A 19,482-nucleotide genomic window follows, 5' to 3' on the forward strand; every position below is an offset into this window, starting at 1 on the left:
GCCCTATTTGCAATGAGCCTTTAAGTCTGAACTACCCTATTTATTTGGGGGAAAAAGTAATGACCTAACTCAATTCAACCCACCCTTATAAATCCTCAATCACACACTATTTACGTACGTTTAAAAGTAACAGACATGGTAGACATAATATAAACAGCTTCTTCTTCACAAAAGGGGAAAGGGTGGGGTATAAATACGATAAATAAATAAATCAAACATATAAATGGCAAGTGACCGACTCACCTGCAAATGCGCAGTAGAGACTTCCCTCTCTGTCCCGCCCTCGCGTCAAGATGTGATGACGTCAGAGGGCGGAACAGAGAGGGAAATGGAGTCGGACTGTCGGACGCTGCCGCTGGAGCCTGGAAACGAACATCGCACGCACCAACCTCCACCCTCCCCCCCATCCCCGCCGCCGCTCCCACCCCCCTCCCTTTCGGGCCCCCTGCACTGACAGCGCCTCTCACCTCCGTGTGGAAGCGCTGCAGGCAGCAGCAGAGCAATCAGGTCAGTGCAGGGGGCCCGGCACGGAGGGGGGAGGGAGCGGCGGCGAGGAGGGTAGCTGGAAATCTCGCCCGCTTTAACGGTCTTAATGGCTAGTAAATAAATAAAATAAGACAAGTGTCCTCATTTCTTGGAGTCTGATATTTTATTGTTTGCATACTATCAGATAAGCCACAGTTTTTTTGTGGAGAATAAAATGAAAGCTAGAATAAATTCTGAAAAAAACTCTCTCTGAAGAAAAAGTATTTAGGGAATGAGGATACATGCTGTTTTACAGATGCACTTGGCAATTCTTACAAATAACTAAAGCCAACAAAGCAATCCTTGAAGAAGGAATCGATGGAACTGGAGAACATAGTGCAGGTGTTCATTTTCTTCATTTCAAAAGTTAATACACATGACGAGTGCCTGCAGCTCCACAGCAAGTTCACCTCCTTGCACAACTCCTTCCCTCCCCCAACTTGCTGCTATTTCATCTGTTTGGGCACCAGCCCACCAAAGGTATCCTTCCAGGTTGTGCCATCCACTGCCGTTCTTCACTGCAGGCTTTGCAATTCAATTCACAGAACTGATGACAAATATAAGTATTTCTATTCAAAAGTCAAAGTAAAGATGGTCCATATCAAACATACTCCTGTTATATATTAGACAGCTTTGCAGGGTAATGGTCTGATATCCTCCTCTCTGTGTTTATTTTCCTGGAGAGGTAAAAAAAAATAATAATTGAAATGCCTTTCATAATGCACTGTTGGTACAGTCAGTTTCAAACTATAGTAAGTCTACAAAAATTCAATTCTCCTGTCATCTGTCAATGATTCAGATCCAAGGTTATCGGCAAATTCCAGTCTTGGATTGAAATGGCAAAATGAATTGTACGGCTGTCATGAAGCTATCTTAAAGCAGTGCAGCTGAAGATTTATAGCACGGACTCCACTTCAAATTTACAAATGTATTATATTTGTAAAGTTCAGGATATCTCCTTTCCACAAATGGCGCAATTATAAATCTTAATTTCTGCTTTTGTTATTAGAAGTGATGTTTGCGAACTGAACATCATCAAACCCCTCACACTGGAAAGAAGTTCTCTTTGGCATAATGCAAGTACTACAGCGAGAGTTAGCAGTAAATTTGAGAGCTTGAGATCATACGCCACATACACCAAGGCTTAGGAAAGATTCATTCTGTCATGGTACACACAAAACTAACAAAAATCTCTGTTTTTTGGCCCCAGCGTTTTTTTTTTTTTAATCTTTGAAGAGTTGTTTTTCCACTGAGGTTTGTTTTCAGAGACTGAAACCTATGATAAGAGCCCGTTTTGGGGAAAGTCCATCTCTGTAGCTCCCTGGGCTATTGAGGTTTCTTTTCTTTAATAGTCTTATTAGCTGGTAATCTCAAAGGTTACTGTCGGCTTTTCTGAGCAAAAGATTGTTTGGGATTATACACAAAACTAACCCATTTTTGGATTACACATTCGATACATGGCCAATACATAGCTATAACCCAGTCCATCCATGGTTTTGTATCTTGTGTTTTCCCATCCTTTGAATCTCTCTTAATAATGTTATAATTCAGCATTATAAGAGATGAGCACTTCCACAAACACTGAACTTGAACATTGCAAACATAAACCCAGGCCCATCCATGGTTACGCCACTGCAACTTAGCCCAGTCACTGCAGAAATAATCCTCATCTGGTTGCCAAAACCTGCAGCTTCCCTCTGAAACCTGGCAAACAGACCACAGTGACCTGTGAACGCTGGGAACTTGAACCACATTCTCAAGCACTGCTCTTAAATTTTGTTTAAGATTCATTGGTAAATTAATATCTAAGGAACATCAATCTGCACGCAATGTCTACTGGTTCATGAAAACAAGTTATAAGAATTAGGAGCTGGAACAAATGCTTAGTGGCAGAAACTCCAGACTGCTTGTCCTCAAATTCAGTGTGTAAAGCATCTAAATTAACTGGTGGAAGATGTGATGTATGGGTCTCAAATTTGAGAGTAAGTTCAGATCCAAAGACAGGAAAAAAAAAAAGCATAACAATGTCTGCTTCCAGTTCTTATCCACATATTAGATTATAAGCCAATGTACTGGAAATATTTTCAAACAGATGATAAAATCATATAAACTTCTAAAGAAAGAAGCAAAGAAATAAAAGTAAACAGTAAATGTTGCTTAAAAAAACGGCAGTTACCTGCTTTTGCTGTTTCTGCTTGGCTTTGATGACTTAAATCTTAAAAAGACAAAAAAAACCCAAAACCATATAGTTTAAGCATTCAATATTGTTTTGAATTACAAAAATCATATGTGAATTCATACTTTAATTCAATATTATACAAAACGTATATAATGGGAAGAGAAAGTGGAGTGTAGTAGTTAATCCTAACTCAACTGGCTGTGTATAATCTTGCATCAGTCTGATGAAACATCTGATCCAGTGGTTGCCAAACTGTGGGGTCATGCTCATTTGGGGGGTTACATTCAAAGCTCCAAAATAATTTTATAAAATGGCAGACAGCAACATCATCGGCCTGTGCAGGCCAATGAGATGTTCTTATTTGGCCCATGTGGGCTTGACAGGAAGTGGGACCTGCAAGGTCATCAACTGATGCTGAAAGTTGGCCTGAAACAGAGATAGAGCTGGGGTTATGTCATTTCTGAAGTCACTAAAGTGGGGCTACAGTTGAGACAAGTTTGACAAGTACTGATCTAATCCCCTTTAAAAGTATAACAGCTAAATGAGATGTTATCTAGAAAATCATTATTAATTGACTGACTAAAGTTTGTCACTTACCTTGTACTGATGACCCAGATTCATTATCCTCTGCTGATTCTAAATATAAAAGCACTTTTATTAGTTCTATTCCAAAATAAAGGACAATTCACAACATCTCATAAGGACATAAGATGTGCCATGCTGGGTCAGAAGAAAGGTCCATCGAACCCAGAACCCAGTTTCCGACAGTGGCCAAACTGGACAACAGTAGCGTAGTAAATAATGGCAGATAAAGGCTAAGATGACCTTGCCAGTCTACCCAGTAGGCTGCTTAGGGTTGTAACTTGCTATGCTTGTTTGGAGACACAATATAATCAAGTGGTTCCCAAACTTGGTCCTGGAGGCATCCCAGCCAGACAGGTTTTCAGGATATCTACAATGAATATTCATGAGAGAGATTTGCGTGTGCTGCCTACACTGCATGCAAATCTCTCACATGAATATTAATTATGGATATCCTGAAAACCAGACTGGCTGGGGTGCCTCCAGGACCAGTCTGTGAACCACTGGCATAATCATGTCCTCCAGTGACAGGCAGGATAATGCAGACATTGTTGGTGATATCATCTGATGGCTTGAAGGATGGAGAACTGCCATCCCAAAGGCAAGACGAGGCTGTAATCGCCCAACAGTCTTTTTTAATCACTGGGACAACAGGGATGTGCAGTTGCCCTCCTCTTTCAAAAAGTAAAAAAAAAAATGGATACTAATAAACAAGTTCTACTGAACACACACACAAGCTCGGAAAAGGAGTGAAATGAACATAAGAACGTAAAAGTAGCCATACTGGATCAGACCAATGGTCCATCTAGCCCAGTCCTGTTTCCAACAGTGGCCAAGCCAGGTCACAAGTACCTAGCAGAAGCCCAAATCGTGGCAACATTCCATGCTACGAATCCCAGTATCATTTCTATAGCGCTACAAGGCATACGCAGCGCTGCACACCATACATGAAGAGACAGTCCCTGCTCAAAGAGCTTACAATCTAAATAGGACAAACAGAACAAGCAAGAGGCAAGGAAATTAAAGAGGGGATAAAAGGTACAGGGCAAGTGAGTAGTGGTTAGGAGACAAAAGCAGCGTCAAAGAGTGGGCTTTTAGCCTGGATTTGAAAACGGCCAAAGATGGGGCTAGACATACAGGCTCGGGAAGTCTATTGCAGGCATGGGGAGCAGCGAGATAAAAGGAACGGAGTCAGGAATTAGCAGTAGAGGAGAAGGGGACAGACAAGACTAACACATAATGCTAAAATATACTCTCCTTGTCTCTGTTTTCATGCAGCTGTTATAAGTATTTTTATCTGCTTTAGTATTGACTTTACACACCTCTACTGCCTCATTTCTCTTGTTTATTATTATTTGTCTAATAAGCATATAATAATTTTTGTGTCATGTGTCAGCTTTGCCATCTTTATGCAGCCGTTGTAAGCATTTTTATCTGTTTTAGTATTGTTTTATATAATTCCTTCATTCAGTGCCGTAGCGAGGGCGGCTGACACCCGGTGCAGTTCGCCGCTGCACTCCCCCCCCCGGGTGCAGCACGGCGCACCCCCCCACGGAGCACATTCTTACTAGCATAGGAAAGTGGGGAGCGGGCGGGAGGGCCGAATTGCCCCGACTGGATGTCGCTGGGAGCTGCGTCAGCTCCGCTGGTTCCCTGCTCTGCCCCGGAACAGGAAGTAACCTGTTCCGGGGCAGAGGGAGCAGGGAACCAGCGGAGCCGACACCCCCCCAGCGGCGTGCACCCGGTGTGGACTGCCCCATCCCCCTTCCTACGCCACTGCCTTCATTTCATATGTTTTAAAGTGATTTACATATATGTTTTTGACTGGGGAGGTATGATCATATTCAGTGACGTCACTGGAACATATGTGGTGAAACGCAATGTTTCCCTGGTAATTTTTTTAGCCTTTTTGTCTTGTTTTCAGCTTTTTTTGATAGCATTTCTACTTTTTGTAAAGTCCTCCTTTAGTTTTGGTATTTTTATTGTGCTTTTATCACAACATTTTTCATGTTTTATGGCAAAGAACTGATTTCTTTTTGTTTTGTTAGCATTCATATTATGCTTTTAAGCACTTTACAGCAACCTATTTGTTTTTTGTTTTATTTCATTTTTTCTATTGTGACCTCTGACCTGTCACTAGTCCTTTATTTAAATCAATATAGAAGCAACAATGACAGATTCACCACTGCACTTTTTGCTGCTTCTCAGTTAGTGAAGGTAAGACTGTTTTTGTATCTCCTCAGCTTCCTTTTTAAACATATATGAAATGAGAGATATTTTGGATTACTGGGCTTTCTGCTAAAGCTGTTTCTTTGTTACATTAAACCTGCAGGTGATACTCTGTGGGGGCCACCTTCAGGGTATGTATTTATTGTTTATATTTGTTTTGCTTGTGCATATTTATGTTTTTAGTATTTTATGTACGTTTTAGTACTGCTATGTAATCCTTAGTGGTTCTGATACCATTTACATTCCAATTCTGGGGTATCAGTTTTCCAGCGGGGTAAAGGCATTTCGTTTGGGTATCATTTTGGAGAACTGAGTATCTCTGTGCCACAGGTCTTCATTGGAATCTACTATAGCTCATCTTTTCCAACGTAGAGAGCTGGAAACAGATTGGGAACGCTTGAGTTAAGGCACAACAGTTATTCCGGTTATAGTAAAAAGTTCCAAAACTAAGTTAATTGCCCAGGAAGACTGAATCATGGGTAGGAGGAATTTTAAGTGACAAGGCTGGGCAAAAACACTAAGAGCTAGCGATTCCCACGGAACTGAATGGGCTTCCTCTCATTTGCCGCACCGAGAATCAGTAGCTCGGCTTTGTAAAAGAGGCCCTAAATTGTTTGGTGTAACCCCTAAGGTCTTCTTCAAAAGTTGAAGGGGGAAAAGAGGAAGAGATTGTTTCAACTATAAACAAGCTTCAAATACTTAGCAGTACATTAGAAGAAAGTAAAACTAGCTCAAGATTAGTATTTTGAAATTTAAAAGATTTTTTTTCATCTTTACGCACATTTTCTAGACCGCCTTTAACTGCCATAAAGGTCAAAGTAATTTACAATACTAAAAAATACCTGCAAGTAGAAAGGAACTCCTTAACTAAGAGAGTAAAGCAATCACATTCATACAGGACAAGGAGTCATTCAGGCCAACAGTAATCCATTCCCATCCCACCAAGTCAATGACCATCGAAAGATAAGTCATTAGAGAGTAACCAGTTCCAAAGAGTGGATCCATGATATGTAGCTCTCTCCCAGGAACAAACAGAGGCTTTTCCAAGTCTCCCTGCCTAATAAAGGTTTATAGATGAATTCCACTTTACTTGTCCAAACCGCTTTTATGTTTAAACTTTTTTATTGACGATATGCATAATACAATTCAACTTGGAATATTCATACAGCATGGATCAGTATACAAGTCAACATTCCAACAACACATTCAACATCGTCAATCACTTCCCCCCCCCCCCCCCATTTCTCCTCCCCCCTCCCCCCCCCCCCTCCTTACAACTTTTATGTTTGAATCATTTTATTGATGATCGACAAAAGACATAAGTTAGACAGTTCCATTCTGAATCAATACGTAACACCAACGTGGCAAACTATACAGAGTACATCCTTACTTTGTCGTCGTGAATTTTAATTTCCCCCCCCCTCCCCCCCCTTATCCCTTTCCCCCTCCCCCCCCCCCCCTTCCCTTGTGGGCAATCTGCTCAGAGGCCTCCATTTGGGCTTAATGCTTATACATCGCATAAGATCCACTAATTCTGCAGTACCCCAAAAACAACCCTTTAGATTAACATGTCCGAAGCTATAAACTTCAAACTCTTTCCCAGCTTAGCCCTCTTGAGAGCCTTCCCTTGCACCACCCTCCCCCCTCCCAATTAACCCCTTAATAAAACAACGAATCTGTTCCAACACTGCTACTGACTTCTGGCTCCCACTCGCTGAACTTCCCAGGCCACACCGTAGTTGTGCATCCGCTATTAAGCGAGAGGAACATTGTATTACGGTTGCCAGAAATAGGAGTCAGGCTTGGCCCCCCTTGTAACAGACTCCCTGGTTAACAACACAGCGATGTACCTTGGCTCTGATGGCCCACCGCCGTAACTATGGAGCCGCCGGGACCCACCCCTACTACCATCTCCTCTTCCTATTAACCTATGGTCCCCTTAACAATAGGGAACCCTCTAATTGCAAAAAAAAAAAAAAAAAATTAAGTTCAGAGCCTATTTAATATTAAACTCCGTGCTTTAGGTGACAGCGACTGTATGTATGGTTCCCAAACATCCAGAAATGCCTTTCGTCTCTTGGGGAAGGATCCTACCCCCCTACGCTCCATAACCATGATCTCATGAAACTTGTTTCTCCAATGCCAGTATTCCGGAGACTTCTCACTCTTCCATGCGCCCATAATAAGTTTTTTACCCACCATGCTGGCCTTGCGTATAAGCTGCTGAGCCCCTCTACCACAAGTTCGAAATACTTCGTATTTGTCCAAAATTATTCCCAGTGGAGAAAACGGAATCTTGTGCCTAACCATGGATTCCAGATACTTGAATATCTGTTTCCAAAAGATCTGAATCCTGCTGCACTTCCAAAGAGAATGAAAGAACGTGCCTTCTCCCCGTTTACACTTAGAGCATAATGGGTCCTCGACACCTCCAAATTTAAACACTTGGCTTTTGGCCATATATGCTCTAAAAATTATTCTGTACTGGCATTCCCGCATTCCTGCGTTTACAGAAATCTGCGGAATACGGGATATCAATTTCCGAAAATCCAACTGTAATTGGGGTTGCTCCAGGTCCACTGCCCACCTTTGACCAACTCGTCCCATGTCTTTGTCACCCTCTAGTTCTCCCAGAGCTTTCTGTAATCCCGAAACGGACAATCTATCTCCGGGGATTCCCCCCAAAAAAGCTCTTAATCTACGCCCGTGTCCTCCCTCCAACTTACTGGGTTCCAATGATCCAACATAATGTGACAACTGATGGTATGCAAATAAATGTGACGGACTGAAGCCCACCCCCAGTGCTCCCAGGGATAAAATCCTCCCTCCAGAATCCAAAACGTGTTCAAGTCTAGTAATCCCCAGCTCTGCCCATCTACGAAATGTTGGACTATCAGAACCTGGTGTAAACTGTAAGTTCCCCTGAAGCGGAAGTAAGTCGGAGGTATCTACTCCCAGACCCCACAGCCCATTTAGGTCTCTCCACACCTCTCTCAAGGGCCCCAATAGTACGCTGTGGCGCACATGCACTGGTATTTCTCTTCTCGCGCAATGTAACAAATAATATGGATGAGTTGGACCAAAGTAATCAAATTCCATATTACGTGGAGTGTAATCTTGTCTCCCCAACATCCAATCTCCTAGGTGTCTCAACAAACACGCTTGGTTGTACCTCCGCATATTCGGGAGCCCCAAACCCCCCTCTCTCCATGGTCCGAAGAGGCATTGCAATGTTACTTTGGGTTTTGCATTTCTCCACACGAACTTCCGCAGATGTCTATACAATTGGCGGAGATCTTTCTTCCTGAGTCTCAAAGGCAACACCTGAAATGCATAGAGCCATTTAGGAAATTCCACCATACGAAACAGGTGTACTCTTCCATGTAAAGTAAGCGGCAGCGTCTCCCATTGTCCCAACCGGCCCTTCATTTTATCTAATAAATTTGTGTAATTCAGTTGATATAATTTTGTCGTGCTCATTGCAACTCTCAATCCCAAGTACGGGAGAAAATCTGTCGCCCACTTAAGCGGGAACCCAGACTCCCACTCCCTCTTTACACTTGCGTGTGCTGTTAGTGCTAAGGATTTAGAGTAGTTAATCCGTAGGCCCGCAAAATCCCCATATTCCTGGAACAATTCCAATAGTGCTCGCAATGAACGACCCGGTTGTGTAAGATGGACTAATATATCATCTGCAAATGCAGAAACCTTGAATGAAGAAGCTCCCCAGGTCACCCCTTCCACCTCTGGATGTAACTCGATCTCCCTAATTAGCGGGTCCAATGCGAGCACAAAGAGCAGAGGGGACAACGGGCACCCCTGCCTCGTACCCCTCCTGATTTTGAACAATGAGGATTGCTCTCCATTTACCCATAAGAACGCCCTGGGGTTATGATAAAGCGCCCCCACAGCCCCTCGAAACATACCCTCTATACCAACTCTGTCCATCACCTGAAATAAGAAGTTCCACACTACACGGTCAAAGGCCTTCTCTGCGTCGAAACTGACCAACAGAGAAGGCCTTTTCCCGGCCTCTACGATTTCCAGAGACGCCAAAAGAGCCCTCACATTCCTCCCCACTGATCTACCCTTCACAAATCCTACTTGTGGGGAAGCGATCAAGTCTGGCAATACTCTAGACAGTCGATTTGCCAGGATCTTAGCATATATCTTAACATCACAGTTTAGCAATGATATGGGTCTGTATGATCCCACTTCTAATCCATCTTTCCCTGGTTTCTTGAACACTATCACTTTCGCTATGTTCATGGCATCCAACATTTCTCCTGTATTGGCCATCTCATTATATAAGTTTAACAAGGGAAGTGTCACCCGCTCCTGGACTATCTTAAAGTAGGCCATTGTAAACCCATCTGGGCCCGGCGCTTTTTGTATCTTACTTTGTTGGAATGCCAACATCACTTCACCCTCTGTAATTGGGCTGTTTAGATATAGCTTTTGTGAATCTGATATCTGGGGCAGGGTTTGATTAAGCAAATAAAGCATACTATCTGGCACTATATCAGTGGGCTCCCGATACAGACACTCATAGTATCTTCTAAAGCGCTCCGTTATGTCTTTAGCTGTCCTTAAAAGTCGACCTCCCTCTTCCCTTAAGCCCAAAACGCTCTTATTACCCCCTTCCCCTCTTAACAATCTGCCCATCAGCGCTCCTGCCTTATTCCCATGGATAAAGTATTGGTATTTATAATACATATGCGATTTCTTTGCCCTCTGATGGAGCAATTCATTCAAGGCCTGTTGCGTGGCTAGAAGAGCTCCTTTCCCTTCCGGTGTCATTTTTGCCCCACATCGTACCCTTTGCAAACGGATTTCTTTTTCCAATCTAAGAATCTCCTTATCTCTCATCTTCTTGACCCTGGCTCTATAAGCTATGATCTCACCCCGTATCACTGCTTTGGAGGTTTCCCAGTATAAACGTGGCTGATTTTGATGTTCCTTATTATGGTCTGCGAATTCCCTCCATTTCCCATCTATGTACTCCTTGAACTTAGAGTCCCAGAATAATTCCAATGGAAATCTCCAGCCCCCTCTACTCCCCACTACCCCTAGCCCTTGCATCTGTATCCAAATGAGCGAATGATCCGATATTTCACACGGACCTATCTCTGCATCTGATACTCTAGAAAAAAGATCTCTGGAAATAAATAAGTAATCTATGCGTGACTGCGTGAGGTGTGCTCTAGACACATGCGTGTAATCTTTCTGGGTAGGATGCAAAACCCGCCACGCATCAATCAAGTCTAGTGTCTTACAGAGAAAAGGCAGGCCCCCAGCAGCATGACCCAAATTCGTCGCTTGCACGCCCGTTTTATCCATCTGAATATCATATACCAAATTAAAGTCTCCACCCAGTATGACATTTTTCCCCGGATAGGGACTCAGCAGCTCTAGAAGAGTTTTGTAAAATTTTTTATCCCAAACATTTGGCGCATAGACATTGCAAAAAACATATGTGACATTCCCCATCTCCACTTCTGCCAGCACAAATCTACCCTCTGGGCTCCGTTTAACTCTTGTGATCTGAAATTGCAGGCCTTTACGGAACATTATCAGTACTCCCCCTTTCTTGCCTACTGCCGGAGCGCCCACTACCTGTTCTATCCAACCTTTCTGAAACTTACTATGTTCCGATGACGTCAAATGCGTTTCTTGTAAGAACACTATATCCGCCCTATGACGGTTCATGGCTTGTAAGACTTTGGTACGCTTGATGGGTGATGAAATCCCCCCCACATTCCATGATATTACTTTAACCATACCTCATTCGTTCCCATGCTTCCCAAGTAAACTTGATTTTTAACACTTTGGTACGGGACACGCCCCCCAGCCCCTGGGCGTGCTCCATTTTCGAACTGAGGATGCACCACAGCGCTGCAACCCAGATCTGCTCTGATGAGAAAGAAATGACAAGACACAAAAAAAAAACAAAAAAACCCATAACCCTTGACTGTTGATTCCCCCCTCCCTCCCCCCCCTTTTCACCCAAAACGTTACTTGGGTCCTCTATGAGAACCGGTCACGTTCCCGCTCCTCCCCTCACCCCGCGACATCTTGTATCCTACTGATTTAAATGACCCCCTACATAACATACATCTCCCTCTCTCGGGAATGAATAACACACAGTCTCTCCCTCTTCATTCTAGGTCATACCTCAACCTACATTTATAATGTTCAATGTAGCTGCAGGTTTATGTCTCAGCCATCTTCTTCTTCTGCACATACACGTGCTTCAGACCAGTCTATCTGCTCCTTTTCCCATCAGTGCTCTGGACTTCTTCTGGGGTCCACAGCTGCGCTACTCTCCTCTGGGTGAATTGTCAACCGCTTAATAAACTCCTTTGCCTCCTCTGGGGAAGTAAAAACATGTAGCTTGCCATTATTCTGGACTCTCAGCTTAGCTGGAAATAACAGGGCAAAACGTGCTCTTTTCTCGTGTAATTGCTTGCAGACCTCTGTAAACCGTCTGCGCTGGGCTGACACCGCTGCCGAGAAGTCCTGGAAACACAGTACTGTTGACTCTTCATATTGGATCTTTCCCTTCTGTCTCCAGGCATGCAAGATTTCCTGCTTATGATCATAGTTCAGCACTCTGCAAATCACAATTCGTGGTCTCTCTTCCCCTTGTCTTCGCTGCCCCAGGCGATGCGCCCTTTCAATCTTAAAACAGTTCTCCAGTTGTTTCAGGGCAAGTGCCTGAGGCAGCCATTTTTCCAGGAACCCCCGAAGATCTACCTCTCTCAGGGTCTCTGGCAGTCCCACCAGCCTTAGGTTGTTGCGTCTGGACCTATTCTCTAGGTCCTCGATTTTTGCCTCCAGACTGTCCAGCTTTTTCTGCATAACACTTTGGGCAGCCACTTGCTGTGTTGATTGATCTTCTACCTCTGACAGGCGCTGTTGGAATCCTGCCATATCCGTTTTTAATCCCTCGAGTTTCCCGTCCATCTTTTCTATTTGGTCAGAGATCCGTTGTAGTTTTCTGTCAACTGACGCCTCTAGATGGCTCGAGACTTCTGCCGCGATCTCCGCCGCCCAGACTGAACCAACAGATTCTCCCGAGGAGGCCGCGTCCGCCATTTTGTTCTCTCCCACGCGGCTCCTCGTCCCGTCTTTTCTGTTTGCTTTTGTTGCCATCGCGGCGAAAGCAGGGATCGCGGCTGATTTATAACGCTGGTAAGTTCCCACAGTTCTCTCTGCGCTTTTTGAAGGTTTTTTTAGCTGATTTTGACGTCGCTAAGGGCTGATGTTAGCGAGGGTCCGCGGAGCTCTAACGTGCGGCGTCCTCCCCTTAGCCTAGCATCACGTGACCTCTGTCCAAACCGCTTTTAAACCTGGCTATGTAAATGTCTTGTCAACATTCTCTAGTAACAATTCCACAGCTTGATTTTATTGAGTAAAAACATGCATTTCTTTTAAATCTGCTATTTGTTAGTTTTGTGGAGTGTCCCATGGTCTTGAAAGAGTGAATAAACGTTCTCTACTAAACTGCTCCACCCAACTCATGATGCTATAAAACCCTTATCATATCTCCTCTGTCCTTTTTCTAAGCTGAAAAGCCCTAACTTGTTTAGTTATTTTTCACAGGGGAGTCGTTTCATCTTATCAGCTGTAATGCTTTTCTCTGTAACTTTTCTAGTTCTGCTATAGCTTTTTTTTGAGAGGGGGAAACAAGAACTGCACACTGTACTCAAGGTATGGACATGTTGAATCTTTCTCTGCACAAAGCCATAATGTTTTCATTAAAAATAAAAGAGGAAAGCAGGAAATCCCAGAACAATTAACAGCGGACCGTTTTATGCAACATAGCATTTAATCATTTATAACTTAAGCTTTTCCCATTCTATGCACAGCCTGTGTCCACTGGCAGAAATGTTTATATTTTACCACCAGGAACACAATGAAAAGGCAAACCTATCAAATTAAATAAAAATGTTACTTAAAATGAAATACTTACTATTGTTGATCACAAGTCCTGGAAATGGTCTGTAAAACAAAAGTAACACATTTGAAAGTTTAATACCATCAAAATAAACTTTCCTGATACAAATACCCTTGCATTTTGTTTCTAAATACTTAAGTCCAGCTTAAAGCTTTTCTAACAAAAAATACTATACTTATTTATAATTTTTACATTCTTTTTTTCCTTTAATTTTCTTCATTTTTCATCTTCAACCCTCACACAATACCATCAAATGACATTATCAATAATGACTCACTAGACTAAGCTCTGATTCCTATGAGGTGGATCCTCTGATTATTTCCTTTCCTGTTCTCATTCCTCAGAAATCTCTAGAGCACTCAGGCCCAGATGCACAAAACCTAACAAGCCCACAACTTGCGTTTTAAACTGGTTCCAGCCAGTTTAAAACGCAAGTAGTTCACCCCGGGCATGCACTAAGGGCATTTTCCCTGCCACGGTAGCAGGCAACGAAAACGGAATGCAAATGATTGAAAAGCTATTATAATGAGATGCACTACCGTTGCAGCCCATTATAATGAGATGCACTACCGTTGCAGCCCATTATAATGAGATGCACTACCGTTTTTCCGATTCCCTTACCGTAGGAACCCTAACGAGATGTCTGACCTCTTGTTAGGGCTCCTGTGAGGGAATCGGAAAGGAAAAGGGCCCCCAAAAAAGGTAAAAAAAAAAAAAGCAGGGAGCGCATGTGAGGGGCGTCCTTTAAGGACGTACCCTCCCTGCGCTTCTGAGAGACGTCTTTTTTTTCGCATTTTTTTTTTTTTTAGCTCTGCCGGCGCTAGTGTTTTTCCCCCTTCTCTTTTGTCTTCGCCGCCCCTCCACAGCAAAACTTTTATGCTTTCCTGGTTGCCGGAGAATCGGGACGTCCCTTTAGATTAGGCTCCTCTTCCTGGTCTCTTCAGCCAATCAGAGCGCGTTTCGCTGACAACAGCCAGCTAAGCCCGCTTTGATTGGCTGAAGAGAACAGGAAGAGGAGCCTAATCTAAAGGGACGTCCCGATTCTCCGACTCAGGTACCGAAGGACTAGAGAATGCAAGTGAGCTACAACGAGTAGCTCATTTGCATTCCCTATCGTTGATGCATTCCCGTTCCCTACCGATTCGCTATGGAATCGGTAGGGAACGGGAATTACCAATGTCTTTAATGCATCTGGGCCTCAGAGCTTGAACAACGTCACAATCCTGATTGGCAGACTCATCTATCAGCTGTTCTATAAATTAACACACAAAATATGCTGCCGTCGCCATCTTGACGACTACAAGTAATGATGGTTTGGATGACCTAGGAAGATTATAGGTAAATAAGCTATATTTTATAAAGTTTGAAGAAGCGTGTGTATTTTGGATGTATAAGAACATCAACTAATAAATTATTTTTATAACAGGGGGTGGATCCTTGAAACAGCCACTTAGGTGAAATATGATTCATGTCGGACCAGAAGAACCCCTGGGAACTGACATTGCTAAGGTAAGTTTCAAACTTTAGTTAAATGCCAAGTTGCTAAAGCTGTTGTTTAAGCAGAAATTTTTGAAAGTTAAGTGAAAGTATATATATATATATATATATATATATATATATATATATATATATATATATATAAGGAAGACCAGTGAAGTTTTGGGAATATTACTTGAATGGAATAAAAGCATATTGTTCTATGAAACAACCCTGCTGAGGTCTTCCAAAATTAAGTTTTGTGTGTCTGAATTGTGAATACATACACTAATTATATTATATGGTGATTGCTTCTATATTGTGTCTATGAAAGTAATTATATATTGGCCAAGTGAGTTGCTTGTTGACTCTATATATGTTAAGCAGGTATTTTTTAGAATTTTAGCATTTACACGTGTGTGTACACATACACATTTAAATGCCACTATTTAAAACATTTATAAGTGGCATTAAAGCTTTTTGAGAAGAGCACAGCCACTCCATTTTTCTTTCCCAGTGCAAGAGAAAAAAAAATAATGTTCTGCCCATAACCGCTGAAGCTTGTGCTTCAATACTATTCAGATGGGTTTCTTGTAATACAGCAACTTCCACTCTTAAACGCTTTAGATATGCAAGAACATTTGTGCATTTAATCGGATTAAGAGAAATAATTTTTAAATTTGCCATAAGATCACACAGATCACAGGTACCCAGTGTACCTGAATATAACTCACCTTGAGCTATTACTGAAAAAGGTGTGAGCAAAATCCAAATAAATAGAATAAATTATATGGACATTCCAATAGGATTGTTCAAAAGCAATAAACCGACCAAACAAATAAATGTACTCATTCTCACCAAGCAATACTCTCAGACACAACAAAACCAAACCAAAATAAAATAAAAGGATAACATAACCACAATGAAACAGAATGCAGTCCAACTAGCAAACAGCCTGGGAGGGAGGAGGAGACCAAGAAGAAGCCAACCCAGGAGACAGTTAATAAAAGAAATATAGAATATCCAGCTCTATGCTATAACAACTGTGTGGGCAATTGCTGGTATAGAATTCACACTTTGCATGCACCATCCCATTGTTTAAATGTGGGCAAACTATATAGAATTATCCCCTTAACCTTCATCACTTAAATGCACAATAAAAAGGTGAAGAATGATACCTACATAGTCCATTCAATACAGTAGCATATTACCTAGCATCCAACAAGGGATCATGCTTTTAAAAATGCTATTTCATAAATCATACTGTAGAAATGCAAGGACAAGATATAGTTCCTCAGTGAGATAATTCATAAAGAATACAATGCATCAAAAATGGGGAGGAAAAGACCTCATAACGACCAGAACCCACAATCACTCCTGCTTTAAACTGCAGACATTTTAATACGTGGTCAGTCCATACATAATCATAGGTCAGAAAAACCTCCCCAGGTATATATCATTTAGTGGATCAAAAAAAACTTAACGACTTCATTTTCTGAATCAATATCGCTGTGCAATAGCTTCCCTGGCTAACTCTCAATAAAGTGCCAGGGAAGCTATTGCACAGCGACTGCAGGTGGCTGGGTCTCCAGAAGACGCCATTGCGAAATGGGTCCCTGTCAGGACCTCAGCCCAATAAATGACTCAGTAAATTGGCAAGTCATGCAACTGTGCACCGCTCATTATGTTAAGTACTCTCTCTTTTTGTTTGTTTAGTGGATATTGATTCAGAAAATAAAGTCGTTAAGTTTTTTTGATCCACTAAATGATATATCCCTGATCCTTGATAGTTAGTTGTATTTCATAACTCAGCCAATCAGCTGCGCTTCCACTTTAGCTAAACAAAGTTTTTGACACTAAGCCAACTTATAGCACTAAAGAAATAAAGTAGTTAGCCAAAATCTGTATGTTTATGCGCCTACAAATTCCTAATGAAAATCTAAAGCAATATTGACTGTGTCCTTGCAAAACAATTTATGTTGGAAAGACTGTAAGACTAAGAATAGCAGAACACAATCATTGCTACAATACTAACGGAAGTAGACAAATGACTGATTTTTGTACAAAGATTGAAGAATAAAATCGGAATAAGCTATAAAATATCAAAAGAAATAATTTTTAGAACAATGATTGAGCAGTGGAGCCCTTAGTGAGATTTTATATCGAAGCGCTAAATATCCTGGAGGTCTTTCTTCCTATACAACAGTCAAGTTTCTTTACAATTGATTTTATAGGCTGTTTCCCGATTTAAATTTTTTTTCTCTGCTTTTCTATAGAAGAACTGAAGCTAAACTCAAAGTAAAATTCACTTTTACCTACCCTCACTCACCTAATAACAGTAAATTTGATAAATTCTGCAGATTGCACGATCCTCCGCATGGAGCTGATTTCTAAGTAGCTGGGAGCTTTAAAAGTCACTCCTGAAGGCATGCCATCCACCACCACACAGCCAGGGTTTGTGGTTATTTTTCGGTATGGTACTTTTACAGGAAAATTCATCCCAATTGCTTCCCCTATGGAAAAAAATAAAAATGTTTTATTAGAACCCTTATCAACATTGAATAGAACCAGGGTTGTATGGCTGCATTCAAATTTCTTATTGCAGTTATAAAATAGTGGAAGATTTAAGAGATCAGTGATGAAATGGAGTAACTTTTTAGTAGAGCTGTACCAAGAAGCATATTTTACTATTTGGCTGAACACGAATATTGAATACAAAAAATGGGCATTGAGCTTTAACATAACAAATGTTAAAAGAAGCAACGTGACATCAGAGATCAAATGTTTATTTCAGTAGGCTTTAACAAAAAATAATATAAGTTCAATGCAACATAATAGTCATAATATAGTTTTTTTTGCTACCAATCTTTTGATTTTCAGATAAGTGATTTTATTGATTATTATTGACTATTATGTTGCATTGAACATATTATTTGTTGCTTTTTGGAGACTTTTAAACAGTATTTTTGGGGACATTTAGTTGAGGAATGTTTTCACTGATTTCACATTCTTACACACATGGAAATTGTGAACTCAAGGATGAATCTGGGCACCAAATGTAAGAGCCTTAAATAGAGGACTCAGAGTTCTCGTTGCCTCAGTAAAGCTTTAGACGCTGAGTGAGTCATTGCTTAGCTAAGAGTCACCACTTTCTTCACATTAATTTAATTCTTCACATTAATTTAATTCAATTTATTTTGATTAGCAGTATTATTTCATCCCTGTTTTGTTTTTTGGGATATTTTCTTTTTGGTACTAACTAGACCAAGCATATTCTTGACAATTCCCTGCTAATCAAGTTTTGGCCAGGTTTAATAATCCTACATTACATTTGCATCATTCATTTGGTGTATTTATTTCAGCAAATAAAAAAGCCACTTTAGAAAGAAAAAGCTCCCATAACTCAGGAGCATTATAATTACAATCTTAGGGGTCCTTTTACTAAGGTGCGCTGAAAAATGGCTTGTAGTAGTGTAGGTGTGGGTTTTAGGCGCGCGCACGCGCCAATCCATTTTTCAGTGCGCCTGTAAAAAAAAGCCCTTTTTTAAAATTTTTGCCGAAAATGGATGTGCGGCAAAATGAAAATTGCCGTGCATCCATTTTGGGTCTGAGACCTTACCGCCAGCCATTGACCTAGCAGTAAAGTCTCACGTAGTAACCGGGCGGTAATGAACTACGTGCGTCAAATGCCACTTAGCGCGCATAGCTGACGCACGCCAGAAAATAAAAATATTTTTCGGGCGTGCATAGCAGACGCGCGCCAAAAATGAAAATACAAGGGCCACCTGGTAGCTGTGTGGTAACTCCATTTTGGCGCATGTTGGGTGTGCGTAGACGCTTATGCGGCTTACTAAAAGGGTTCCTTAGTCATCGGATGCAATAGTTTCCATGGTGTATACCAACCAAAGCAGTTGCAACCAGGGAAAAGTTGAGGGAGTATGTTAGGTGGCAATTCACACATTACACCTGACAGTAACACAAAGCATATAACCAAGTTTATTCCTAGAGCTCCCAGCTGGTAATCCAAGACAGACTTACTGTGGATCTGCTACATCTTCCGTATTCAACTACCACCAGACACTAGTTGAATACCTGAAATGTGGCAGATCCATGAGAATATTTCCAATCAGTAGGTCTGAATTTCAGGATACGTCTACCAGAAGCATTAACAACCCACTTCCTCCACCTGTAATGGTTAAGGAGACCCCCTTTTCTTTAGCCTATTCTGTGTATAATACCAGTGATACAATTTCTATCCATTCTTTTGAGCAGTTACATATAAGGAATTATCTTTTCTTTTTTTTTAAATCCGTTTTTCATGACAGCAAATTCAGCAAGCAAGAAAATAATCAAGTATATACAACCAAAAGCAGTGAAAACCATACAAAATACTTTTTTTTTCAGTTGTCCCATATTTCTATTTTTTCTCCCCAATCTCCCATCCCCATCCCAAATCCTACCCAAACCCAAGAAAAATACTGTCCCGTATTCCATGGGATCTAACACGTGAATACCCCCTGTCCATCCCCAC

At 41.6% G+C, this 19,482-nt stretch overlaps 1 protein-coding gene across 5 annotated transcripts in view; it reads right to left on the reverse strand.

Moving 5' to 3' along the window:
* Positions 1 to 634: 634 nt before the first annotated feature.
* GTF2I (general transcription factor IIi) overlaps positions 635 to 19,482 on the reverse strand; it is a 263,654-nt gene continuing 244,806 nt past the window's right edge. For all 5 annotated transcript variants that reach the window (XM_030186158.1, XM_030186159.1, XM_030186155.1 and 2 more), the window contains exons 30-34: positions 17,281 to 17,464; positions 13,491 to 13,519; positions 3,302 to 3,340; positions 2,702 to 2,740; positions 635 to 1,202 (exon numbers count right to left, since the gene is read on the reverse strand). In XM_030186158.1, the coding sequence (XP_030042018.1) occupies positions 1,195 to 1,202; positions 2,702 to 2,740; positions 3,302 to 3,340; positions 13,491 to 13,519; positions 17,281 to 17,464 (299 nt within the window). In that variant the 3' untranslated portion in view covers positions 635 to 1,194. The remainder of the gene's footprint in view (positions 1,203 to 2,701; positions 2,741 to 3,301; positions 3,341 to 13,490; positions 13,520 to 17,280; positions 17,465 to 19,482) is intronic.

The sequence above is a fragment of the Microcaecilia unicolor genome, chromosome 13, assembly GCF_901765095.1.
Source record: "Microcaecilia unicolor chromosome 13, aMicUni1.1, whole genome shotgun sequence".
NCBI classification, from domain to species: domain Eukaryota; kingdom Metazoa; phylum Chordata; class Amphibia; order Gymnophiona; family Siphonopidae; genus Microcaecilia; species Microcaecilia unicolor.